Source organism: Ascaphus truei, chromosome 15, assembly GCF_040206685.1.
Source record: "Ascaphus truei isolate aAscTru1 chromosome 15, aAscTru1.hap1, whole genome shotgun sequence".
Lineage (NCBI taxonomy): Eukaryota > Metazoa > Chordata > Amphibia > Anura > Ascaphidae > Ascaphus > Ascaphus truei.
The window spans coordinates 23,084,562-23,111,274 of record NC_134497.1 but is presented as its reverse complement, the minus strand read 5'-3'; the positions used below and the strand labels follow the sequence as shown (position 1 = coordinate 23,111,274).

At 49.8% G+C, this 26,713-nt stretch overlaps 1 protein-coding gene across 2 annotated transcripts; it reads left to right on the top strand.

Moving 5' to 3' along the window:
* Nucleotides 1-1,657: 1,657 nt before the first annotated feature.
* Nucleotides 1,658-26,713, top strand: LOC142466678 (uncharacterized). Of its 2 annotated transcripts, none has more exons than XM_075571967.1 (3): nucleotides 1,658-1,742; nucleotides 19,518-19,703; nucleotides 24,595-26,713. In XM_075571967.1, the coding sequence occupies exon 3, from the start codon at nucleotides 24,702-24,704 to the stop codon at nucleotides 26,460-26,462; it is 1,761 nt and encodes a 586-aa protein (XP_075428082.1). In that variant the 5' UTR covers nucleotides 1,658-1,742; nucleotides 19,518-19,703; nucleotides 24,595-24,701; the 3' UTR covers nucleotides 26,463-26,713. The 2 variants fall into 2 exon arrangements, with proteins under 2 accessions (XP_075428082.1, XP_075428081.1); XM_075571966.1 differs by lacking the exon at nucleotides 1,658-1,742 and adding an exon at nucleotides 7,115-8,397.

Sequence of the window (26,713 nt, the reverse complement as noted above, 5' to 3'; positions counted from 1 at the left end):
CCCCTCCTCTCTCTCTTCTCCCCTCCTCTCTCTCTTCTCCCCCCTCTCTCTTCTCTCCCCAACTCTCTTCCCCCCCTCTCTCTCTTCTCCCCCTCTCTCTCTTCTCCCCCCCCCTCTCTCTCTTCTCCCCCCCCTCTCTCTTCTCTCCCCCTCTCTCTCTTCTCTCCCCCCTCTCTCTCTTCTCTCCCCCCTCTCTCTCTTCTCCCCCCTCTCTCTCTTCTCTATCCCCCCTCTCTCTTCTCCCCCCCTCTCTCCTCTCCCCCCCTCTCTCTTCTCTCCCCAACTCTCTTCTCTCCCCAACTCTCTTCTCCCCTCTCTCTCTTCTCTCCCAACTCTCTTCTCCCCCCCTATCTCTCTCTCTTCTCCCCCCCTCTCTCTCTCTTCTCCCCCCCTCTCTCTCTCTTCTCCCCCCCTCTCTCTCTCTTCTCCCCCCCTCTCTCTCTCTTCTCCCCTCTCTCTCTCTCTTCTCCCCTCTCTCTCTTCTCCCCCCCTCTCTCTCTTCTCCCCCCCCTCTCTCTCTCTTCTCCCCCCCTCTCTCTCTCTCTTCTCCCCCCGCTCTCTCTCTTCTCCCCCCCTCTCTCTCTCTCTTCTCCCCCCCTCTCTCTTCTCCCCCCCCCTCTCTCTCTTCTCCCCCCCTCTCTCTCTCTCTTCTCCTCCCTCTCTCTCTCTTCTCCTCCCCCCTCTCTCTCTTCTCCTCCCCTCTCTCTCTCTTCTCCTCCCCTCTCTCTCTCTTCTCCCCCCCTCTCTCTCTCTTCTCCCCCCCTCTCTCTCTTCTCCCCCCTCTCTCTCTTCTCCCCCCTCTCTCTCCTCCCCCCCCTCTCTCTCCTCCCCCCTCTCTCTCCTCCCCCCTCTCTCTCCTCCCCCCTCTCTCTCCTCCCCCCCCTCTCTCTTCTCCCCCCCTCTCTCTCTTCTCCCCCCTCTTTCTCTTCTCCCCCCCTTTCTCTTCTCCCCCCCTTCTCACTTTTCACTTAAGCTGCTTCAGTTCCTTTCTTTTGATAGCAATGAGGTAACCTTGTCTTTGTTAAATTAAGTCAAGTAAACTCAGATACTGTAAACTATTGTAATAAATTAATATTGATCAGCGACGACTCTGTCTGCAACAATTGTCATCAGCGTTAGTTATAAATAATAGAAATGACGTAAGGTAAAATACAATTCCATATACCATTAACGCAACAATAGTGCCCGCAACGGCAATGTCTCCCGGCATCTCCCCCGGCATCTACTGGCAATATGGCTGCGCGGCATCAAATGGCGCTGTGTTGCCATGCCAACGGGAACGTCACATGACGTTACAGCATCACGTGATGCTCGTTGCCATGACAGTGTGACGTCATGCGGTGCCACGTTGTCATGGCAACTTGATGCTGCGTGACAGTACATAGCATCCCGATGTTATGGCAACACAGTGTAATTAAAAAAAAATCTCCAGGTTGACCGTCAGTCGAAGGTGGCAACCCTGCCTCCTTCATATCAACATGGGCCAAAAGGGAGGAACTGAAGCAGCTTTACTGAAGTATATTAAGGACAAGGAGGAGAATACACATCTACATACAGCAGAAACTAGTATGTGACACGTGATCCGTTTTGAAGTCTAAAAACTACAACTCCCATGATCCCCTTAGTGTGAGCATGCGCAGTAGGACACAGAGCTGTGACCTGGATGTAGTCAGTGTCTCCACTTCCGGGAAAGAGAAGATGAAGAAATAAAGTGGTGCAGGAAGCACACAGGAGCCTTTTCTGTAAGTAACTTACTTTGTATTCAAAGCATCAGAGCAGGTATATGCAAACATGTGGCGTTTCAGGACAGACACGTCCTCTCCTCAGACCATACACCTTACTGCAATAGGGACACTAACAAGTATATATATCCCTAGGGGTTACACAATCACCTCATACCCATCGCCTGTGTTTACAGCCGGGCAGCCACTGCAGCCTCAGTACATCCTGGTTGACGTCTGATGTCATCGCGTATATAAACCCCTAGGGCAGTGGTGTGATTAAAAAAAATTAGCAACAGGTTCTCCCTCAGAGGGGAGATTGATCTCTCCCAGACCTTCCCCCCCCTCACATCTCTCCAGACCCCCCCTCTCACATCTCTCCAGACCCCCCCTCACATCTCTTCCAGACCCCCCCTCTCACATCTCTCCCAGACCCCCCTCTCACATCTCTCCCAGACCCCCCTCTCACATATCTCCCAGACCCCCCCTCACATCTCTCCCAGACCCCCCCCTCACATCTCTCCCAGACCCCCCCCCCTCACATCTCTCCCAGACCCCCCCCCTCACATCTCTCCCAGCCCCCCCCCCCCTCACATCTCCCAGCCCCCCCCAATCTCTCCAACCCCCACCCCTCAAATCTCTCCCAGCCCACCCCCCCTCACGTCTCTCCCAGCCCACCCCCCTCACGTCTCTCCCAGCCCACCCCCCTCACGTCTCTCCCAGCCCACCCCCCCTCACGTCTCTCCCAGCCCACCCACCCTCACGTCTCTCCCAGCCCACCCCCCCTCACGTCTCTCCCAGCCCACCCCCCCTCACGTCTCTCCCAGCCCACCCCCCCTCACGTCTCTCCCAGCCCACCCCCCCTCACGTCTCTCCCAGCCCACCCCCCCTCACGTCTCTCCAGCCCACCCCCCCTCACGTCTCCTCCCGCCCACCCCCCCTCACGTCTCCTCCCGCCCACCCCCCTCACGTCTCCTCCCGCCCACCCCCCCTCACGTCTCCTCCCGCCCACCCCCCCTCACGTCTCCTCCCGCCCACCCCCCTCACGTCTCCTCCCGCCCACCCCCCTCACGTCTCCTCCCGCCCACCCCCCCTCACGTCTCCTCCGCCCACCCCCCTCACGTCTCCTCCCGCCCACCCCCCCTCACGTCTCCTCCCGCCCACCCCCCCTCACGTCTCCTCCCGCCACCCCCCCTCACGTCTCCTCCCGCCCACCCCCCCTCACGTCTCCTCCCGCCCACCCCCCCTCACGTCTCCTCCCGCCCACCCCCCCTCACGTCTCCTCCCGCCCCCCCTGCCGTCCTCACGTCTCCTCCCGCCCCCCGCTGCTCACGTCTCCTCCCGCCCCCCCCGCCCCCCCACGTCTCCTCCCGCCCCCCCCGCCCCCCCACGTCTCCTCCCGCCCCCCCACGTCTCCTCCCGCCCCCCCACGTCTCCTCCCGCCCCCCCACGTCTCCTCCCGCCCCCCCACGTCTCCTCCCGCCCCCCCACGTCTCCTCCCGCCCCCCACGTCTCCTCCCGCCACCCCGCCGCCTCACGTCTCCTCCCGCCCCCCCTGCGCCTCACGTCTCCTCCCGCCCCTGCCGCCTCACGTCTCCTCCCCGCCCCCCCGCCGCCTCACGTCTCCTCCCGCCGCCTCCCGCCTCACGTCTCCTCCGCCGCCTCCCGCCTCACGCCCCCCCCGCCGCCTCCCGCCCCCCCGCCCGCTCACGTCTCCTCCCGCCCCCCCGCCGCCTCACGTCTCCTCCCGCCCCCCCGCCGCCTCACGTCTCCTCCCGCCCCCCCGCCGCCTCACGTCTCCTCCCGCCCCCCGCCGCCTCACGTCTCCTCCCGCCCCCCCGCCGCCTCACGTCTCCTCCCGCCCCCCCGCCGCCTCACGTCTCCTCCCGCCCCCCCGCCGCCTCACGTCTCCTCCCGCCCCCCCGCCGCCTCACGTCTCCTCCCGCCGCCTCACGTCTCCTCCCGCCCCCCTGCCGTCTCACGTCTCCTCCCGCCCCCCCGCCGCCTCACGTCTCCTCCCGCCGCCTCACGTCTCCTCCCGCCCCCCCGCCGCCTCACGTCTCCTCCCGCCCCCCCGCCGCCTCACGTCTCCTCCCGCCCCCCCGCCTCACGTCTCCTCCCGCCCCCCCGCCTCACGTCTCCTCCCGCCCCCCCGCCTCACGTCTCCTCCCGCCCCCCCGCCTCACGTCTCCTCCCGCCCCCCCGCCTCACGTCTCCTCCCGCCCCCCCGCCTCACGTCTCCTCCCGCCCCCCCCTCACGTCTCCTCCCGCCCCCCCGCCTCACGTCTCCTCCCGCCCCCCCGCCTCACGTCTCCTCCCGCTCCCCCGCCTCACGTCTCCTCCCGCCCCCCCGCCTCACGTCTCCTCCCGCCCCCCCGCCTCACGTCTCCTCCCGCCCCCCCGCCTCACGTCTCCTCCCGCCCCCCCGCCTCACGTCTCCTCCCGCCCCACGTCGCCTCACGTCTCCTCCCGCCCCACGTCTCCTCCCGCCCCCCCGCCTCACGTCTCCTCCCGCCCCCCGCCTCACGTCTCCTCCCGCCCCCCCGCCTCACGTCTCCTCCCGCCCCCCCGCCTCACGTCTCCTCCCGCCCCCCCGCCTCACGTCTCCTCCCGCCCCCCGCCTCACGTCTCCTCCCGCCCCCCGCCTCACGTCTCCTCCCGCCCCCCCGCCTCACGTCTCTCCCGCCCCCCCGCCTCACGTCTCCTCCCGCCCCCCCGCCTCACGTCTCCTCCCGCCCCCCCGCCTCACGTCTCCTCCCGCCCCCCCGCCTCACGTCTCCTCCCGCCCCCCGCCTCACGTCTCCTCCCGCCCCCCCGCCTCACGTCTCCTCCCGCCCCCCCGCCTCACGTCTCCTCCCGCCCCCCCGCCTCACGTCTCCTCCCGCCCCCCCGCCTCACGTCTCCTCCCGCCCCCCCGCCTCACGTCTCCTCCCGCCCCCCCGCCTCACGTCTCCTCCCTGCGTCCACCTCACGTCTCCTCCTGCGTCACCTCACGTCTCCTCCCTGCGTCCACCTCACGTCTCCTCCCTGCGTCCACCTCACGTCTCCTCCCTGCGTCCACCCACACCCCCTTCAACGTACCCCCACATCCCCTTCACGTACCCCCACACGCCCCTCACGTCTCCGCCCGCCCCCCCTCACGTCTCCTCCCGCCCCCCCCTCACGTCTCCGCCCGCCCCCCCCTCACGTCTCCTCCCGCCCCCCCCTCACGTCTCTCCTCCCGCCCCCCCCTCACGTCTCCTCCCTGCGTCCCCCTCACGTCTCCTCCCCGCGTCCCCCCCTCACGTCTACTCCCTGCGTCCCCTTTACATCTCTCCCAGACCACCCCTTCCATGCCTACCTGGGTGTACACAGGCACAGGGAGGGTTCCCCCGGCTTAAAGAATTAGCTGGTAGTTGAATCTCTTGAGTCCGAGCAGGAGCAGCGCGGGGAGAGGAGCGCTCTATAGCAGCAGACACCAGAAGTTCCGGGTCAGACTGCTAGATTGCGCATCTCCCTGCAGTCTGCTTTGACTCTTGCTCAGTGATTCTACTACCGGCTAATACTTTAAGAGTAGAATCGGTGGATCGGTCAGCGCACGGGTTTTTAGCTCACAGGATGAAAAGAGAAAATAAGGGACACGTGATTAGTGTTAAACCAGACAAAACATTAACCAATAATACAATGCGGTTGTCTAAAATGAATAAATAAAAAATGCTCGAATAAAAAATCTTTTAAAGACTTGCTAAAAGCTTGAATTTGGGGCTTGGATGGAAAAGCCTAAATAAAAACTACTTCATAGATTTTTCTAAATGGATTTCTGTGGTTGGTGGTGGGGTGAGGGATGTAAAATAAAAAGTAAGGACTGTGGGGGCGGGTGATTAGCGCGCTCTTGCGCAGCCTGCTGCCAAACAGGCAAGGTGATGCTGCTTGTGCAGTACTGAACAGCCTGCTGTCTGGCAAAAATAGTAATGGTGATTTGGCAGTAATCGTTATATTTGAGTGTTGCCAGAAGCAGTGGCTTCCTCCTCCTTCTACTGGAGGTGGTATGCGGTGCTGGTTAATGAAGTAAAACGAAGGTTCTGTGTAGGGGTGACTACCTACTCCTCCTTATGGAGGTGGTATGTAAGTGACTTCTCTCCCGGGTGCCCGATTCAAAGAAAGAAAGGGCCAAAACCGGTGAGTGGGTGAAAATACGTTTATTAAGTGCATAAAACAGCAGACAGGATAAAAACACTTACGATACAGCTTGGGCAACAGCCCAGCTTCAGCCTGATCGTCCGATGGCGCTCCTCCGACCGGTGTATCCCCCGTGACCGCGTCCGATGGCGGGAACCGGAAGGGGAGGGCTTACCGGATGTCAACAGGCTGGCTGGGTCCTTCAGGTAATGGGCTCCGGCAGGGAACTACGCTTTTCGCAATGATGCTTCATCAGGTTCCTGCTGGATGCCCTGGATCTTCCCTTTTCATAGGTTAAAAAGCTGGTTAATTGATTGATTACAATCACTTAGTGTTCCATACAATTACGGTATTAAAACAGCTTATACATCAATTGGTGGTCTTGTTTATTTTATACATTGATAGAAATCGGCGAATGGGGGGAAAAAAGGTGAATGCAATGTAGATGCAAAGTTTACGCAGTCTTGTAAAATGAGTCAAACAGTTAATTGTGTCCATGTGGTATCACTCCTTCATATTGGATTGCCTGGAGCTTGATTGTTTCACATGTGGGTGTGCAATTAAGCACTCAAGAAAAAATACATACTTCTTTATACAAGTTCCTTAAAATGGGTGCTGTAACAGAGTTATGTTGTACTAAAGCCTTGTACTTGAATCCCCATGTAGATATACATAGCTTTATACTATGGTAGAAGATGGTTTGATAGTTAAGGGGATATGTGGTAAAAAATATATATAAAATATAATTTATATTCTAATACGGAATTTGGATGAAGAAATTTGTCAGAGTGCATGTGTGGTGATTGGATCACTTCATACATCTCATACACCTTATAGACATCACTGAAATTCATAATATTTCCCATTGAACCACGGAAAACACATAATTCTGATATCATATGTTTAATTGTTACAAATCCCTATTTTTATACATTTTTTAAGATACATTTTTATTATGTTTTATATTTCACTATTTCATATATTTTAATAACGCTATGAAGCATTTTTAATTCAATGAAGAGACGTATGAAGTGATCCAATCACCACACATGCACTCTGCCAAATTTCTTCATCCAAATTCCGTATTAGAATATAAATTATATTTTATATATATTTTTTACCACATATCCCCTTAACTATCAAACCATCTTGTACCATAGTATAAAGCTATGTATATCTACATGGGGATTCAAGTACAAGGCTTTAGTACAACATAACTCTGTTACAGCACCCATTTTAAGGAACTTGTATAAAGAAGTATGTATTTTTTCTTGAGTGCTTAATTGCACACCCACATGTGAAACAATCAAGCTCCAGGCAATCCAATATGAAGGAGTGATACCACATGGACACAATTAACTGTTTGACTCATTTTACAAGACTGTGTAAACTTTGCATCTACATTGCATTCACCTTTTTTCCCCCCATTCGCCGATTTCTATCAATGTATAAAATAAACAAGACCACCAATTGATGTATAAGCTGTTTTAATACCGTAATTGTATGGAACACTAAGTGATTGTAATCAATCAATTAACCAGCTTTTTAACCTATAAAAAGGGAAGATCCAGGGCATCCGGCTGGAACCTGACGAAGCATCATTGCGAAACGCGTAGTTCCCTGCCGGAGCCCATTACCTGAAGGACCCAGCCAGCCTGTTGACATCCGGTAAGCCCTCCCCTTCCGGTTCCCGCCATCGGACGCGGTCACGGGGGATACACCGGTCGGAGGAGCACCATCGGACGATCAGGCTGAAGCTGGGCTGTTGCCCCAAGCTGTATCGTAAGTGTTTTTATCCTGTCTGCTGTTTTATGCACTTAATAAACGTATTTTCACCCACTCACCGGTTTTGGCCCTTTCTTTCTTTGAATCGGGCACCCGGGAGAGACGTCACTTACATACCACCTCCATAAGGAGGAGTAGGTAGTCACCCCTACACCAGAAACTTCGTTTTACTTCATTAACCAGCACCGCATACCACCTCCAGTAGAAGGAGGAGGAAGCCACTGCTTCTGGCAACACTCAAATATAACGATTACTGCCAAATCACCATTACTATTTTTGCCAGACAGCAGGCTGTTCAGTACTGCACAAGCAGCATCACCTTGCCTGTTTGGCAGCAGGCTGCGCAAGAGCGCGCTAATCACCCGCCCCCACAGTCCTTACTTTTTATTTTACATCCCTCACCCCACCACCAACCACAGAAATCCATTTTAGAAAAATCTATGAAGTAGTTTTTATTTAGGCTTTTCCATCCAAGCCCCAAATTCAAGCTTTTAGCCAAGTCTTTTAAAAGATTTTTTATTCGAGCATTTTTTATTTATTCATTTTAGACAACCGCATTGTATTATTGGTTAATGTTTTGTCTGGTTTAACACTAATCACGTGTCCCTTATTTTCTCTTTTCATCCTGTGAGCTAAAAACCCGTGCGCTGACCGATCCACCGATTCTACTGTCATTACAAGAAGATTCCGGGCTTTATCTTCTCTACAGGTCTAGCTGCAGAAAACAACAAGGGCAAGTATACACTACCCCTTATTTGGTTATACATTACAACACAGGCCACACCACAAGCCTAATAAATAAGGGAGCGCCCCAGCCTCTATTCCTTTCTGGCTAATACTTTAAGCCCGCCGCATCCCATCTCCCACCGCCGTATACCGTCTCCAACGCCGCATACCATCTCCCACCGCCGCATACCATCTCCCACCGCCGCATACCATCTCCCACAGCCGCATACCATCTCCCACAAGGTAGAGATGTAGATGAAGCACAGCAAAAGGAAATCCTTCTTCCGGTATCCAGAGAGGAAAAAAGGTCAGGCCACTCCAAAATTGACAAAAAAGGGGATAATTTATTGCAAGTTTACATACAGAGGAAAAAATGGGACTAGATGAACGTACCTACGCGTTTTGTACACAATGTACTTTATCACGGTACATTGTGTACGAAACGCATAGGTGTGTTCATCTAGTCCCATTTTTCCCTCTGTATGTAAACTTGCAATAAATTATCCCCTTTTTTGTCAATTTTGGAGTGGCCTGGCCTTTTTTCCTCTCTGGATACCGGAAGAAGGATTTCTTTTTGTTGTGCTTCATCTACATCTCTACCTTGCTGCATTTACCTTGGATGGATTGCACTCCTATGATGTTCAGAGTGCCCCTGGGGTTACACAGGTAAATAGCCGCAGTGCTTCAACATTTCCTGTATACCACGGACATTGTCCTTTATATTTAGTATAGCTGGTTGGATATTCACTATAGTGTTCATTGTTGTGGATGTCAAGCAGACTCCACTAGTCACTATTCCCTTCCAGCTTTATTTATAGTCATTGGGGGCACTCCATCATTTATTGGACCATCATTATGGAACTATAATTTTTTCATCCTTTTCATATGGAACTAGTTACAATTATTGAGCACCACAGTTACCGTGTTTGCTCAATATACCATCCCCCACAGCCTGTTAAGCACCGGTTCGGCGAACTTCAGAAATCCTAGGACCAGTTTCGGGCGAACCGGCTGAATCCCACCACTGCCCCAGGGGTTACAAAATCACCTCATACCCATCACCTGTGTTTACAGCCGGGCAGCCACTGCAGCCTCAGTACTTCCTGGTTGACATCTGACGTCATTGCAGGGTCATATGACGCCACGTCGCCAAGCAACCTGGAAAAGCAATAACAAAATAGTCACACAGGGACAGCTCAGCACACTTGCTGAACTGTGGATAAGTCAAATTGCATAAATTAAACTTAAGTAACAGTAAATTGAAGCAACATGTACGCACTATATTGGTGCCATAAAGGATATTTAATGACTATAAATTAGTCTGAAGAACTGGGAGCTGCCATGCTGATATTTTCTTTCATAGATGATTTTTCTGCCAAAACGTAGGGGTTAAAGCTGAAAAGGAGAAAGTTAAAAGATGGTTCAGTTTTATGGGCTTACAGTCAAAAGCAGCATTATTACACACTTATCTGGGCATACACACTGACACAGACACACACTGACACACACACCCCACTGATGCGCCGAACACCGCCCCTGAATGATGTGCCTATCCCCCCACCCCCCTGTGAACTTCCGAGCACCCCCCCATGTCCCCGTACCTCCGCCGGGGAGCTGGCTGCCGAAGGACACACGCCCGCAGCTTCGCGGGGGGGGGGGACTCAGACAGAGCCCCTCGTGTCCCCAGCTCCACCGGGGCGGGGGGAGTCAGGACAGAGAGAGAAGACATACACACCACATACAGAGAGACACACACTTACTGACATACACACACTGACTGACACAGACACAAGGAATTCAGTTACTATAAATATAGACGTGCAAATGGCTAAAACACGCAGTCAAATTTCTTTGTGTTTTTGAACTGCAATTGGGTTTTGATTTTTAATTAAAAACTTCACCATCACCTGGAGTATGTTACTGGTACCTAGAAAATAGTCGATCCTCGAATAGGACTGATGAGGGGTAGAGAAGAAGGTATAATTTCTTTGACCCTGGTGCTGAGCCCTCCAATCGTCAACCAGGGAGAATTCTTGCATTATTTCCCTAAATTTTTTTGCTTTTTTTTGTGATTGAATAGTGTAAGATGTACTTGGGGTTGTGGTGGGTGGGTCTGTAAGGGCTGCGGATTTATCTTGTGAGTGTGAAGCGTCCATGTTGAAGTCTCCTCCTATGATTAAGGAAGAGAGTGCCTGCTGCTCCAGGGAATCCAGGAGTTTTTTTAATAAATTGGGTCTGATTGTCATTGGGAGCGTATACATTTACCAGTGTTACGGGTGAACCCGCTAGAGTGCCCTGGAGCACCAGGAATCTTCCGTCAGGGTCCGCTTGTGTTTTGGTGGGGGCAAAGGGGACATTATTCCTTATTAGGATAGCTACCCCTTTTTTTTTTACTTGGGGAAGATGCATAGAATGCTTGAGGGAATGAACTTTTAAATGTATTCGGGGGCACGGGTGAGTTAAAGTGAGTTTCTTGGAGAAATATGATGTCCCCCTTTGTTTTTTTCAATTCCTGAAGCGCTAGTTTCCTTTTTTTAATTGAATTAAGTCATTTTACATTGAGTGTGATTAATCTTATGTCTGACATTTTATAGTGTGTGTGTTTTTCGGAGCCAGGGGCTCCGAAGCCCTTGAGATTCCCACAATAAGGGCCTGGCTTGCAGGGGTTGCGGAGGGGATGCCGGGGTGATCCCATGTATCTACAATCTTTGTCACTCGAACATAGGTCCAATCACCTGGTCTGACCACGCCCCTGTAGAACTCACGCTCTCTCTACCCTTTGTCAAGAATAACCCCAACAAATGGAAGTTGAATGACTCTCTTCTTAACTGCCCAGAGACAGAGATAAATATAAAACAGAAACTTTCATCCTTTTTTCAAATTAACGCAGGCTCCGTCTTGGCCCCAGCTATGCTATGGGAGGCCCATAAGGCCTCGATTAGAGGAGATCTAATCCCAATATCAGCCTATAAGAAACAACAGAAACTTAAACTCCAAAAAGAACTAACAGACAAGATTACGCAGCTAGAGCAGCAACACAAAACAACAGCATCCAAAAAAAACACTAAAAACTAAAAACACTAAAACAGCTAAACCAAACAAGAACAGCCCTTAAACAAACACAAATAGAGGAAGTGGAGAGAGCCCTGAGATGGACAAAGCAAACATTTTTCGACAGGGAAACAAAGCTGACAATCTCTTAGGGCTGGGACCCGCTGCGCCCGGTGGCGCGGACGGCCGCGCGAGCATTCCCCACCAGCAGGGGAATCCTCCCGAGCCGGTCCCAGTCCCCCCTAGCTGACGGCTCACTACGCACTGTGACGTGTCAGCCGCCAGGGGATTCAAGAAAATTGTGAACCGGAGCGGTGACGCGTCACGTGGTACGCTGATGAGCCAATCAGGAGCGGGAGCTGTCATCAGGCAGCTTCCTACTCAAGGTAGTGTGTGTGTGTGTGTTTTTTGTGGCAGAAGGGGGAGGGAGCTGCTTACCTTACAGCAGCCCGCAGCAGCTCCCTCCTGCAGCCCGAGCCCGTGGAAGGAGGGGGGGGAGTAGCGGGTCCCTCCGCTCAAGCCACGCCACTCCCGCCCACCTCCGGCTCCCGCTCCCTACAGACCGCATATCGCGGTCTGTGTCTGTCAGCGCCCCGCCTGTCTGCAGTGCGGGCGCGCTGACTGAGGGAGCGGGGCCTTAGCCTAAGCCACAAAACTTAGAGGCATTCGGATCAAATCTCAGATCTCCAAAACCCGCACAAAAACAGGGCGAGTCACATACTGTATGTAGAAAAAGAAATAGCACAGGAATTTGCCGATTACTTCTCGGACCTGTATAACCTCCACCCACCAGACCAAAGCCCGATATCTACAGGGAAGATCTCAAAATACCTTGAGCATTGTAATCTCCCCTCCCTTTCAAATGTAGAAATAGAAAAGCTAAATAAAAACATCACCCTAGAAGAACTAACCGAAGCCATAGGCTCCCTCAAGCAAGCCAAAACACCTGGCCCGGGCGGATTCTCCAACACCTACTATAAAACATTTATGCTGACTCTGTCCCCTTACCTACTCGATATGTTCAACTCCTTCCTACAAGGAGAACCAATCCCCGCCACCATTACCGCAGCAAATTTAGGTATAATCCACAAAGAGGGAAGAGACCCACTCCTTTGTGGTAATTACAGACCAATATCCCTACTAAACTCCGATCTCAAAATCTACAGCAAGATCCTAGAAAACAGGCTCAACCCGATTCTCCCCCGACTCATTCACGCAGATCAAGTAGGTTTTGTGTCAGGAAGACAGGCCTCTGACAACACCCGCAAAATTGTGGATATTAATGACCACGTGCATCTCACAGGTACCAAAGCAATGATTCTGAGCCTCGACGCGGAAAAAGCGTTCGACAGAATCAAATGGTCCTTCCTAGATCAAACAATGCTGAAGTTTGGTTTTTGTGGTCCTTATCTAGAGGGGGTCAGAGCCCTCTACCAAAACCCTACAGCATATGTGAAAATCTCAGGCGGTCTCTCCGCAATTGCAATCAGAAATGGGACTAGACAGGGCTGCCCACTTTCCCCGTTACTATTTTCCCTAACAATTGAACCCCTTGCATCCAAAATAAGGAAAGAAAAGAGCATCAAGGGGATTAACGTCTCCGAAAAAGAATACAAAATTTCTCTTTTCGCGGATGACGTGATACTGACCCTCGCTGACCCCCACATCACCCTCAACATACAAAAGATACTTCACCAGTTTAGTACGGTGTCTGACTATAGAATAAACATAGACAAGTCAGAAGCACTCAACATATCCCTTCCAAACACAACGTGGAAACTCTTGCAATCCAATTATAAATATAAGTGGAGAACCACCTATATCAAATACCTCGGGGTAAGAATCTCGACCTCCCTTTATCAATACAATTATCTCCCACTATTTGACCAGATTAAAAAAGACTTAGAGTCTTGGAAAAAACTCCAAATATCATGGTTTGGGAGAATAGTCTCGATCAAAATGAATGTCCTCCCAAGGCTGCTCTATTTCTTTCAAACACTCCCCTTAGTTGTCCCATTAGCAGCCCTAAAAAATATACAGGCCCTTATGTTCCAATTTATTTGGAACGATAGAAGACCGAGGGTTCCCAGATCGGTCACGCTTTCATCAAAAACGAGGGGGGGTCTGGGCGTTCCCGATGTGGTCAGGTACTATCTCGCAGCCCAGCTGAGCAGGTTGTAGTTTGGAATTGCGACCCGGCCTCCACATGCTGGCTCGAGATAGAATCACATTACGCAGCCCCATCCACACTTCAGGTCCTGATGTGACCCCAGGGAGGAAAGGAAGAAGGACCGAGGAGGTTTGAGCTAGGAGCAATGAGATGCACGTGGGACACATGGCTCAAAAATAAAGGGAAATATGGCCTGCTAACTAGCCCGTCTCATATCACCCCTATCTTTGGAAACCCGAACTTCCCGCCCAGGTGTTCTAAAAAGCAATTTGACCAATTTCAGGGTCTTGGAATAAGACTGGTTGCCGATCTGCTGAAGAATGGAGAGATCCTATCCTTCCAGGAATTAAGAGACAAATACCAATCACAAAATCTCCATTTGTTCAAATTCCTACAAATCAGACATTTTCTGCTCTCTCTCTCAGAGAACTCCAAATTCCCCCCACCCACCAGATTCGAATCTCTATGCAGTAAAAGCAGGTATCAAAGAGGACTAATATCTGAGATTTATAAGGGCGTAGAGTCAGCATCAGAACCCCCGACCCACCACTACATGCAAAAATGGTCCGAGGACCTCAATATTCAAATGGAGAAAGACGAGTGGGAGGACATCTGGGAGATGGCGGCAAAAACCTCAATCTGCACAGTAACAAAAGAGGATATCTACAAAATTCTATTCCAGTGGTACCTGACCCCGGTTAGACTGAGCCAGATCTTCCCCGGCACACCTGACTTGTGCTGGAAGGGATGTGGTCAAAAGGGAGGCATGGCCCATATTTGGTGGTCATGTCCAGAGATACAGAGGTTCTGGGCAAAGATCCAGATGTTACTATACGAGACAACGGTGATCCCCTTTCCCCTGGACCCACTGACCCTGGTGCTGAACAAACCATTTGACGACCTGCCTCTGCCGATGAGCAGATTGGTCTCTGCAATTCTGACGGTGGCTAGATGCTCAATAGCGGCAGCCTGGAAGCAGATTAAAGCCCCTGCGAGAAACACGGTCATTAGGCGGATAGACGAAGTAATGTCAATGGATAAGCTAACTGCCATGCTACACAAACAAATGCCGCAGTTTGGAATACTTGGGATCCCTGGATAGGACCCCAGGGCCTGGGCCTACTTTAAAACAGAAGGGACGAGATTATAGCGTGAACGGAGGTGGTGATGGAGAGCCACAGGGATCCCCCCCTCTTCCAAGCCCCTCTTGCCCACTCCAGCCCCCCTCTCCCTGCCCTTCACCCCCTCCCCACTGTTTGTCTACCCCTCCTCTCTCCTCGCCCCCCCATTCCCCCCCCCTCTCTAACCTCACCCCTAAACAGAAAAATTCTATTGGCTAACACCAAATTGTTTCAACTGAAGTTATGTAGTCATGTGCCGATGACTATACTGTACCCATATCTGTAAGTATTTATGCCAATAAAAAAAGTTTGATACTAAAAAACATCACTATCACAAATGCAATTTCTGTGACAAAAGACAGAGGTTTAACTTAAAATGCGCATGCTCGGCACACACATACACACTTTTTTTTAATAATAATGGAGTAGGGATAAACAGAATAGTAGAATCCATAGCAGTGGTGGGCCAGAGTGACAGAGGTTTAAACCTGTGTCTCTGATATATCCGATAAAAATAAACTGGGGCGCTCCCTTCGCACAGCACTCACACACAAACACAGGTGAATGAATAGATAAATGGAGTATAAAATATACCAAACCAATACAAACAATCTGCGTATGCTGCTCAGCCCCAATGAGAGAATCTTCCCACATCCTCGATGTGTATAAGTATATGAAGAAAAAAATAGGGGTGCGCAAACAAAACTCAAATAAAATATTAGACCGTAATACACAAATGAAATAGCATGAAAGTGATAGGGAAATAATCTATAGATGTACTCACACGGCCATGTGTGGTACTAGGAGTTTCTATAGGTATCTTTGTGCTGCTCCTTCTCTACAGCGGGTCACACTTCTTTCCCCTCTGTCTTTCTGTAGTAGCCTCTCTGTGCACATACAATGCGAGACAGCGCCACACACACAGGTTTAAAAAGGATTTATTAAAGATAAGTGTGTAACATTAGAACTCGCATATGGATAGCTGCTCCAGGACCACGACGCCAGCCTCACGTTCTCTGGTGCAGTGTGCTCCCGGTACACAGGACTGCAATCCCTAGACGCTGGCGCCTGTTACGGTGTCCTCACGCAGTCAGACAACTCTTCCGGTCCAGGTCTCTGCATGAACAACGCGTTTCGGATCTAGTAATCCTTTGTCCGGTTCATGCAGAAGACCTGGGAATACATACTTATATAGGGCTGACTTAATTAATGTCATTAACCCAATAACTGTTTAATCCTAGTACCACACATGGCCGTGTGAGTACATCTATAGATTATTTCCCTATCACTTTCATGCTATTTCATTTGTATCTAGTATATCCACCCACATATATCTGGATTAATAGTAGAGGCTGATCTTACCCCAGGAACCAGTTTAGTTCAAGTCACAATACTTACTGCGACAGGCAGATTCTGCTGCTGCTGGAAAAGCCCCACGAGACAGGACCAGGGCTCGGGAGCAAGCACACGTCAGTGGAACGCATATCAATATAAATATGTTCCATTGACTCATTACAGAGTGATTTAGTGACACCTCGAGCTGAATCTTCGCCAATTGATCACAGTAGAACGGACGATCGGCAACTTAGCTAATCACTTGCCAGTTTTGGAATTGAATTGATGCGCATATTGAAGGGAAACATATATATATCCTGTGTGTGTGTGTGTGTGTGTGTGTGTGTGTGTGTGTGTGTATATATATATATATATATATATATATATATATATATATATATATATATATATTGTGGCAGGATGGTCGTGGTAAGTGAGGAGACAACACGACTTTTCTGGTGAAATAGTGCTGGTGGATTTATTTGTCCAAAAAAAGGTAACTAAAACAATGGGTACACTGTCCCTTTAAATTGAAACGTAAACAAAAAGCCTAACCCCGGTCGGGGCACTGACTAAACAAAAAAGTGCAGGCTAACTACCTGGCTGGCTAGCTAACCTACTCCAGCCCAACAAGGTTCAGCAATAGCAGTTGGCTCCTTACCTGGGAGCTTTATTCTCCCCCCTTGGGACAGGGTCAATCTGAGCAGCTTGTGTCTGTCTGTCAACACTCCTCTGTCTTCTCTCTGCACCTCAGAGAGAGAGACTGCCGCCCCAGAGGCATTTCCTCTTCCTGTTTTAAAGCAGGTGAACTAGCTTAATTTGAATCACCTGTGGTCTGCTTAACAAGCTGGGTTAACCCCTTGTCTACTGGAAAGCATGCATACTGCCATCTCCTATTAACATATACTGAGTCAATGACCCTGTCACAATATATATATATATATATATATATATATATATATATATATATATATATATATATATATATATACATACAGTGTTCGACAAACCTATACATTTGCTCGCCCCGGGCGAGTGGATTTAACCCCCGGGCGAGTAAATATTGGCCCAAGCAGCACACGTTTGGTACTAGGTGGCGAGTAGATTTTTTTGTGTGGCGAGTAGATTTTTTGGTGATTTGTCAACCACTGTATGTATATATATATTTTATATAAAGGCAGCTTGAACTGCTGCTTTAAATCCAACCTAGCGGCGGGAAAACATGAAATCACTTGGAGTACATGACTTCCTTGAAAAGGATGAAATCACCATTCAACCCTTTGTGTGCCCTTTTGATGTAGCTGTTATGCCATCCCTTCTGGCCCCATGATGTAATAGCTACGTCATAGTAATCCTGCTGGTTTCCCTAGGGGAGATGTCATTCTGTGCTCCTGTGCAGGGCAGGACGTATCTATCACTATGTGGGATAGAAGGGAGGGGTTCTCCCCGTCCGTTCTGTCACCAGTGAGGGAGCGATCACATGACCCCTCTGTCACTCAAAGGGTTAAAATAACTTTTACTTATTTGTGTATTGTGAAAGAAATCCTGTTCTGTATTTCTCCTGGAACTTGTATGTGTTTGACTAATGAGGGCATAATAATTACTTTGGTTTCTATGGAAGTGTTATTTTCTTTATTTGCTAAACAAGTTTTTTAACTTGACAATTCTCTACATTTAACCTATTAAATATGCCATTGTTGTTGGGTCATGTTCTTCCTAGGAGGGACTGCCCTTTAAATACCATTTTCCTACTCTGCTTCAGTCTAAATAAATCCTGAGATTACAAACCCATAAGAGATTGTACAATCAGCCTTTTCTCCTTGCTAGCTATCCTAAGCGCTCCTTTTCCTCTCACCCCACACAAGTCTTTCCCCGTCTTTGGAACACAGGATCACACTTATCAAAGCCTTATTTAACCAGAGGCAGCTGTTGACATTACGGATAACTTTGGTTGCTGTCACCTACACTACTTTACCTAGTTTACTGGGCAGCTAATGCGAAATCTATATTCTCCAGACTATTACTCTGTGACCATTACCATCACTTATTGTCTTTCCAAATGATTGCAAAACCTCCCGAAACTACTGAAGAAACAGAAATATTCATTTTATTTATCCCCCAAACAGCTTGTCAAATTATTTCCCTTATATCCCCTCAAGAGAAGAGTTACCCGTCTCGCATGGTTTCTCTTACTGTGTTTCTATTGCTGTTTGTGTTCTGTATCCCCCTTCCTCCCACACCCTTTATTTTCCTCCCAGGTACTGATCTGCAGGGGGTTATTTTACCTTATCCACTTTGCCTCATCTGTTTACCAAACACTAGATTCACTGAAGTGCAATAGCCCCAATTGCACTTTAACCGCCACTCAAGTAAAGGGGAATGAGCATGTGATCACAGCAGCTCTTTGCACCTCTCCCCTCACTGCTGTCTTCTGCTCACAGCCTTGTTCAGCACCATTGCTTCCCGTATGTAGCCTTAGGCCCCGCTTGCGCGTTCGTCACAGACTCCTGGAGGCCAATGGTAGTGTTCAGTATTGAAACTACCATTGACTGCAAAGTACGGCATCAAGCTGCTGCAGTCGCGGGAGTCTTTTGAAACTGATCTCTGGCTGCAGCAGCGTGACGTCAGTTTCAGCAGCCAATCAATGCATTGGCTGCTGAAAGTGAACAGAGATTCGGCAGCTCCCTGCTCCAGCCACACACACACACACAATTATGCTTTTCTTTTATGTTTGTCTACACAGCCCCCCCCCCCCCCCTCTCCGGTCCCCGCTCTCCGCACACAGGTCAACAGAGTATAATAATAAAAAGGGGGGGGGGACGGCACCCGCAACTGTCTGCCGCGACCCTACTCCTGCAGCTTGACCACAGATTTCTGGGCTGCAGGAACCCGCGACAGAGGCGCGCATGGTGGCGCGTGTACGGGTCCGCGATCTGTGGTCTATGTGGAGCGATGGGATGTGCATGGGGGGGAGGGCGGTTCAAACCCAAACCGACATTGTTACCTCATTAGAATGTGGCTCAAGGCTTTTTCTATAGTCCAGTTTCCAAATCAGCCCAGGGCATGTTATAAGCTCAGGTTGCTAATGGAACACATTCCTGCTACAACACCTTGTTACATCAACCCCACTTTCTGTATAGTTCCACCGGACGAAAACTCACCTTTGTGTCATTGTGTCAGGGACTTTTTAATTACAACTGTGTTTTTATTTATTTTTTAAGTAATAAGAAAGTAGTCACTGGTGTGGCCTGTGGCTCCCATTCCAATCAAACTGTGGGTACATACAAGTGAGCCATTGTATATACATTGCTCTCCATTAACTTCTGTTCTCAAAAACTGTAGAGAAGAAAGAAAAGACAAGTGACATTATTATCAACTTGTATCTTTTTTCAGCTCTTCCTTTATAAAATAGACATTACTTTGAGACCTCACTAACTGTCCCAATTTTAGGTTTGTAAATTGTGCGAGAAATGAGTAAGAACAGAACCTTGCGGCGTTCGAGTACCACAGGAAAATCTACTACAGAACCTGCACAGACCTCCCCCCCACACATACAGCTCCTGGTTTGGAGATGAATATGGGAAAGAGCTTGGTATCAAGGGGGTGCGCTATGGAAAAGTAACGCGCCAGCACAAGGTAATCAGGAATATGTGTGTTACGTGGTTTTTAAATCTCTATTGTCTTATTTCTGATGTTAAATTGCAAATAGTGATAGGTCTATATACACCATTACGGTCAACTAGAACTTAATATCACTAAACCTGACTTGAGTCAAAGGGCCAGATACTTCAAGCTGTGATAACCAAATATGGAATAAATTATAGCCAAACAGTGTAGGGAGGGCGGTGCTCACAGGGAAGTAGAGACAATTTGTAAACTAGGAAAGAAAGGATCCTTTTGTGTGGCACTACAAATATTGAACAAAATACAGATAAAAACAATTAAAAATAAACCGAAGAGGTGTGGGTAAGTGTAGCTAATCTAACTAGTTGTGCAGTGGTTTATAATATAACAGACAACTAGATAATCTGTACACTTAATATCAAGATGGTATTTGACAATGTAACCATCCACTATCCTGAAGTAAATGACTTGCAGGATATTGCAGCAATACCTGTTGGCTAGTAGGTAAGTGAAGCTCGTTAATTGAGGTCTAGGGTGTAGCCCTTGATGTAAGGAGGAACCCTGTAGAGCAGGCCTGCACAACTTGTAAAGTGAGAAGGGCCGAACTACTCCAAAGAAAACAGATTTGGGCCGCACGGGTAAAATAGCATTTATTATTCAATTTATACATTTCTTTTTTTAAAAGCCTGTCACGGAAGACCAGCACTTTTAACACTTTTTATACCTTCTTGGATCAATCCACTAGGCAGGACAACATTGTTGAATAAAATGGGGTTTATTTGGTGAGACCGCAGACATACAAAAAATGCACAAAACATCATCTCCCCCAGCACCCTTCCTCATCTCCCCCAGCACCCTTCCTCATCTCCCCCAGCACCCTTCATCATCTCCCCCAGCACCCTTCATCATCTCCCCCAGCACCCTTCATCATCTCCCCCAGCACCCTTCATCATCTCCCCCAGCACCCTTCATCATCTCCCCCAGCACCCTTCATCATCTCCCCAGTACCCTTCATCATCTCTCCCAGCACCCTTCATCATCTCTCCCAGCACCCTTCATCATCTCTCCCAGCACTCTTCATCATCTCCCCCAGCACCCTTCATCATCTCCCCCAGCACCCTTCATCTCCCCCAGCACCCTTCATCATCTCCCCCAGCACCCTTCATCATCTCCCCCAGCACCCTTCATCTCCCCAGCACCCTTCATCTCCCCCAGCACCCTTCATCTCTCCCAGCACCCTTCATCATCTCCCCCAGCACCCTTCATCATCTCCCCCAGCACCCTTCAACTCCCTCGGCACCCTTCAACTCCCTCAGCACCCTTCAACTCCCTCAGCACCCTTCAACTCCCTCAGCACCCTTCAACTCCATCAGCACCCTTCAACTTCCTTCATCTCCCCCAGCACCCTTCATCTCCAGCACCCTTCATCTCCCCCAGCACCTTTCAACTCCCCCAGCACCCTTCATATCCCCCAGCACCCTTCATATGTCCCAGCACCGTTCATCTCCCCCAGCACCCTTCATCTCCCCCAGCACCCTTCAACTCCCCCAGCACCCTTCATCTCCCCCAGCACCCTTCAACTCCCCCAGCACCCTTCAACTCCCCCAGCACCCTTCATCTCCCCCAGCACCCTTCATCTCCCCCAGCTCCCTTCATCTCCCCCAGCTCCCTTCATCTCCCCCTGTCCCTTTCAGTCTCCCTCATCATCAACCCCCTCCTCCCCATGCCTACCTGATTGTGGCAGCTGCGGCAGCGGGGGAAGAAGCGACGGCGGCAGGCCTCAGCCTTGATGATGGGGGAGAGCGCATCAGTGCCTTAGTGCTGTAACTGCTGGTGCTGGAGCGGGCTCAGAGGGGGAAGCACGTTAGCGTGTCAGGAGCGGGCTCGGGGGGGGAGTGAGAGGGGGAGAGCGTCAGCACCTCAAAGGAGGGCAGCGCGTTAGCGCGTCATACTAGAGCGGGCCCTTGGAACCCGTCCCCGATGAAGCCACGAACGGTGAAAAATACGTAGAGTACGTCTGACGTCACCTCCTTCGTGACGCTGGCTCATCGGAGAGGTGTGGGCTCGCTCCTGGTCCAAGTGCCTCGTAGACTGCCTCCGTGGGCAGCAACAGCACTCTGACCCCAGGTTATGCTATACCTGATTAGTTTAGCTCTCAATGTCATCTCATTCTAGCGTGTCTCAGTAGTACCTATGTGGCTGCTCTGTTGCGTTTTGCAGGGCAGCACACGGTGTACTCAGTCTGGCCAAACAGCTGTAAATACAAGCAGTTTGGTGGTTAGGGGTCCCTCTACAGGGTTCCTTCTTACATTACGGGCTGCACCCTAGACATCAACGAGCTTCACTTACTAACCATCAGGTATTTCTGCAATATCCTGTCAATATACCTGATTTGTTTAGCTCTCAATGTCATTTCATTATAGCGTCTCTCAGTAGTACCTATGTGGCTGCTCTGTTGCGTCTGCTTTGTACTCAGTCTGACCAAACAGCTGTAAATACAAGCAGTTTGGTGGCAAGGGGTCCCTCTACAGGAGGCCTGCACAACACGCGGGCCGCATGCGGGCTGCCTGCACTCATTGTGCGGCCCGCGGTGGCTTTTCCCGTCCTCCCTCACAAGCCTGCTCTTCCCCCCACGAGCCCACTTTCCCCCCCGAGAGCCCGCTCTCCACCTCCTCCTCGAGCCTGCTCTCAGGACTGCACGCTTTATGCGTGTGGCACTTCCTGTGCCCGCTGCTTGTGAGCATTGTTGTCCTGCCTGCTCTGCCGCCGTGAGGTGAGGGGGGAGAGTAAGGTGAGATGCAGGGGAGGGGGGGAAGCTGTGATGCAGGGGAGGGGGGGGGAGCTGTGATGCAGGGGGGGGGAAGCTGTGATGGAGGGGGGGAAGGTGTGATGCAGGGGAGGGGAGGAAGCTGTGATGCAGGGGAGGGGGGAAGCTGCAATGCAGGGGAGGGGGGGAAGCTGCAATGCAGGGGAGGGGGGGAAGCTGTGATGCAGGGGAGGGGGGGAAGCTGTGATGGAGGGGGGAAGTTGTGATGCAGGTGAGGGGGGGTAGTTGAGATGCAGGGGAGGAGGGGAAGGTGAGATGCAGGGGAGGGGGGTAGTTGAGATGCAGGGGAGGATGGGAAGGTGAGATGCAGGGGAGGGGGAAGGTGTGATGCAGGGGAGGGGGGAAAGTGTGATGCAGGAGAGGGGGGAGGGTAAGGTGAGATGCAGGGTAGGGGGGGTAGTTGAGATGCAGGGGAGATGCAGGTAGTGAGATGCAGGGGAGGGGGGAAGGTGAGATGCAGGTGAGGGGGGAGAGTAAGGTGAGATGCAGGGGAGGGGGGGAAGGTGTGATGCAGGATGGGGGGGAAGATGTGATGCAGGGGAGGGGTAAAGGTGAGGTGCATGGGGAGAAAATGAGGTGCAGGGGATGGGGGGAAGGTGAGGTTCAGGGGGGGTGTAGTGTGGGGAGGTGAGGTGCAGGGGGGTTGATGTGCAGGGGGGTGGGATGTGTGTGGTCTGCAGGAGGGTGGAATGTTTGTGGTCTGCATGGGGGTATTGTGTCATGTGGAGGGGGAGTATTGTGTATGGGTGAGGGGGAGAGAGATGTGGTGTGAGAGAGGGTGAGTCTCACAAAGGTTGATGATGAGGGGTGCAGGGGGAAATAGGATGAGGGGTGCTGAGGGAGATATATGAAGATGATGAGGGGTGCTGGGCAGATATATGAGGATGATGAGGGGTGCTGGGGGAGATTGATGAGGGGTGCTGGAGGAGATAGGAGGAGGATGATGATGATGATGAGAGATGATGGGGGAGATGTAATGATGATGATGATTTTACCGGTGCGGCCCAAATCTGTTTTCCTTGGAGTAGTTCGGCCCTTCTCGCTTTACAAGTTGTGCAGGCCTGCTCTACAGGGTTCCTCCTTACATCACGGGCTACACCCTAGACATCAATTAACGAGATTCACTTACCTACTAGCCATCAGGTATTGCTGCAATATCCTGCAAGTCATTTACTTCAGGATAGTGGATGGTTACATTGTCAAATACCATCTTTATATTAAGTGTTTAGATTATCTAGTTGTCTGTTATATTATAAACCATTGCACAACTAGTTAGATTAGCTACACTTACCCACACCTCTTTCGGTTTATTTTTAATTGTTTTTATCTGTGTTTTGTTCAATATTTGTGGTGTCCAAACAGTTATATTTTTAGTTGATCCTAATAAAGATTTAATATTTTAATTTAGGGTGTCTCTCTAGTGCCACACAAAGGGATCCTTTCTTTCCTAGTTTACTAAATGTGAGTCTGCTAGAAACTCTTTCAGAGCTTGACTTTTGCTGTTATTACGGCTCACCTTTTCCCCATTATATAGACCCTCATAATATTGTTTGAATTCCTCCACAGTTCATTTGGGGTTCGAAGTCACTGTGCCTGACTTCAATTTGATAGCCTGTATACCATAATTCGACCGTTTGTTCCTCAATTTATTTGCTAACAAGGTACCTGGCTTGTTTGCTTTCTCATAAAATGTCCTCTTTGACCAACTTAATGACTTTTCAGCCTGGGAGGTAAGTAACAGATTTAATTCTATTCTAATATCTTTGAGTTCCTTCAAAATATCTTTACTTCCTGTATTCTTATGCAGTAATCAAAAATGCCATATTACCGCCCATAAAAGACGTACCTTATTACCATGCAATGAATCAGCGTTGCTGCGCCAAAAATAATGGATTTTCTCACTGAAATTGTGTATGGATTTTAAATACAACATCCCCATCACAAATACAATTTCTGTAAAAAGGATGCCGAAGTTTCACTTAAAATGTGTGTGCTTGGCGGGCACACACTTTTTTTGATAACTAATGCCTAATTTCACCCAATTTTCGAATTATGTATTTTTTTTGTCTCGTCTAGTACAAAGACAAGCACCAATAATCCACCCATGCCAACACTGCAAGGTTGCTTTCAGCAGTGAGGATTACCTTCTCAAACATCTGAAGTTCAAACACCCAAATGAGTACATGGAAAAGATGAAGACAGAACAATCTTGCAACATTCCAATAAATATGACAGAAAATGCATCTTTCAACCAGTCAAGTCAATTAATAAACAATGTAACTGCTTCTCATTCCAAAAGGTATATATTAGCAGCTGCCTCAGGAAAAGATCTTGGAGAAAGTGGGAAGAGTCTGACTTGGTTATCAGACCAGAACGCACAGAAGAGAACACAGACCAGAGAGAGACCGCATGTATGTGGGGAATGTGGGAAGGGATTTAGTGAGTTATCCAGCCTGAGGAGACACAAGAGGACACACACAGGGGAGAGACCGCATGTATGTGGGGAATGTGGGAAGGGATTCAGTTTCTTATACAACCTGAACACACACAAGAGGACACACACAGGGGAGAGACCGTATGTATGTGGGGAATGTGGGAAGGGATTTTGTGACTTATCCAGCCTGAGGAAACACAAGAGGACACACACAGGGGAGAGACCTTATGTATGTGAGGTATGTGGGAAGCGATTTAGTGTGTCATACAGGCTGGGCACACACAAGTGGACACACACAGGGGAGAGACCACATGTATGTGGGGAATGTGGGATGGGATTTTGTGATTTATTCAGCCTGAACATACACAAGAGGACACACACAGGGGAGAGACCATATGTATGTGGGGAATGTGGGAAGGGATTCCGTATGTTATCCAACCTGAACACACACATGAGGACACACACAGGGGAGAAACCGCATGTATGTGAGGAATGTGGGAAGGGATTCAGTGTCTTATACAACCTGAACACACACAAGAGGACACACACAGGGGAGAAACCGCATGTATGTGGGGAATGTGGGAAGGGATTTAGTGATTTATCCAGCCTGAGGAAACACAAGAGGACACACACTGGGGAGAGACCTCATGTATGTGGGGAGTGTGGGAAGGGTTTTAGTCAGTTATCCCACCTGAACACACACACAAGGACACACACAGGGGAGAAACCGCATGTATGTGGGGAATGTGGGAAGGGATTTAGTCATTTATCCAGCCTGGACACACACAAGAGGACACACACTGGGGAGAGACCTCATGTATGTGGGGAGTGTGGGAAGGGATTTAGTGATTTATCCCACCTGAACACACACACGAGGACACACACTGGGGAGAGACCGCATGTATGTGGGGAATGTGGGAAGAAATTTAGTGAATTATCCCACCTGAATATACACAAGAGGACACACACAGGGGAGAGACCGCATGTATGTGGGGAATGTGGGAAGGGATTTAGTGAATTATCCCACCTGAATATACACAAAAGGACACACACAGGGGAGAGACCGTATGTATGTGGGGAGTGTGGGAAGGGATTTAGTCAGTTATCCAATCTAACCAAACACAAAAGGACACACACTGGGGAGAGACCGCATGTATGTGTGGAATGTGGGAAGGGATTCAGTGTGTTATCCAACCTGAACACACACAAGAGGACACACACAGGGGAGAGACCGCATGTATGTGGGGAATGTGGGAAGGGGTTTAGTGAATTATCCCACCTGAATATACACAAGAGGACACACACAGGGGAGAGACCGTATGTATGTGGGGAATGTGGGAAGGGATTCAGTTTGTTATCCACCCTGAACACACACAAGAGGACACACATAGGGGAGAGACCGCATGTATGTGGGGAATGTGGGAAGGGATTTAGTCATTTATCTAGCCTGAGGAAACACAAGAGGACACACACAGGGGAAAGACCTATCTCTAAAGCCAGTCATGTGTAGGGATAACCAGCGACTAAGACGCTCACATATAAGTGCACACATGTATCTGTGTTATGCTAAATCACAATAAAAAGTAACCTTAGTTTATGGTGCATAGAAAAAGCATTTTAAAAGGATAAAAAGTTATAACGTTTTAAATGCAGGTTATTTGTATCATTCTTATTGTAGTTTTATTTAAAGAAAAATGTTGTTCTTAATAATGTTTTATATTTCTATGCTGTTGGTTCTAATAAAATGTGCTTTTTTCATTA

Bases quoted from the DNA above. Each gene is read 5' to 3' on its own strand.
- LOC142466678 (XM_075571967.1), top strand. From the start codon at position 24,702: ATGGAAAAGATGAAGACAGAACAATCTTGCAACATTCCAATAAATATG.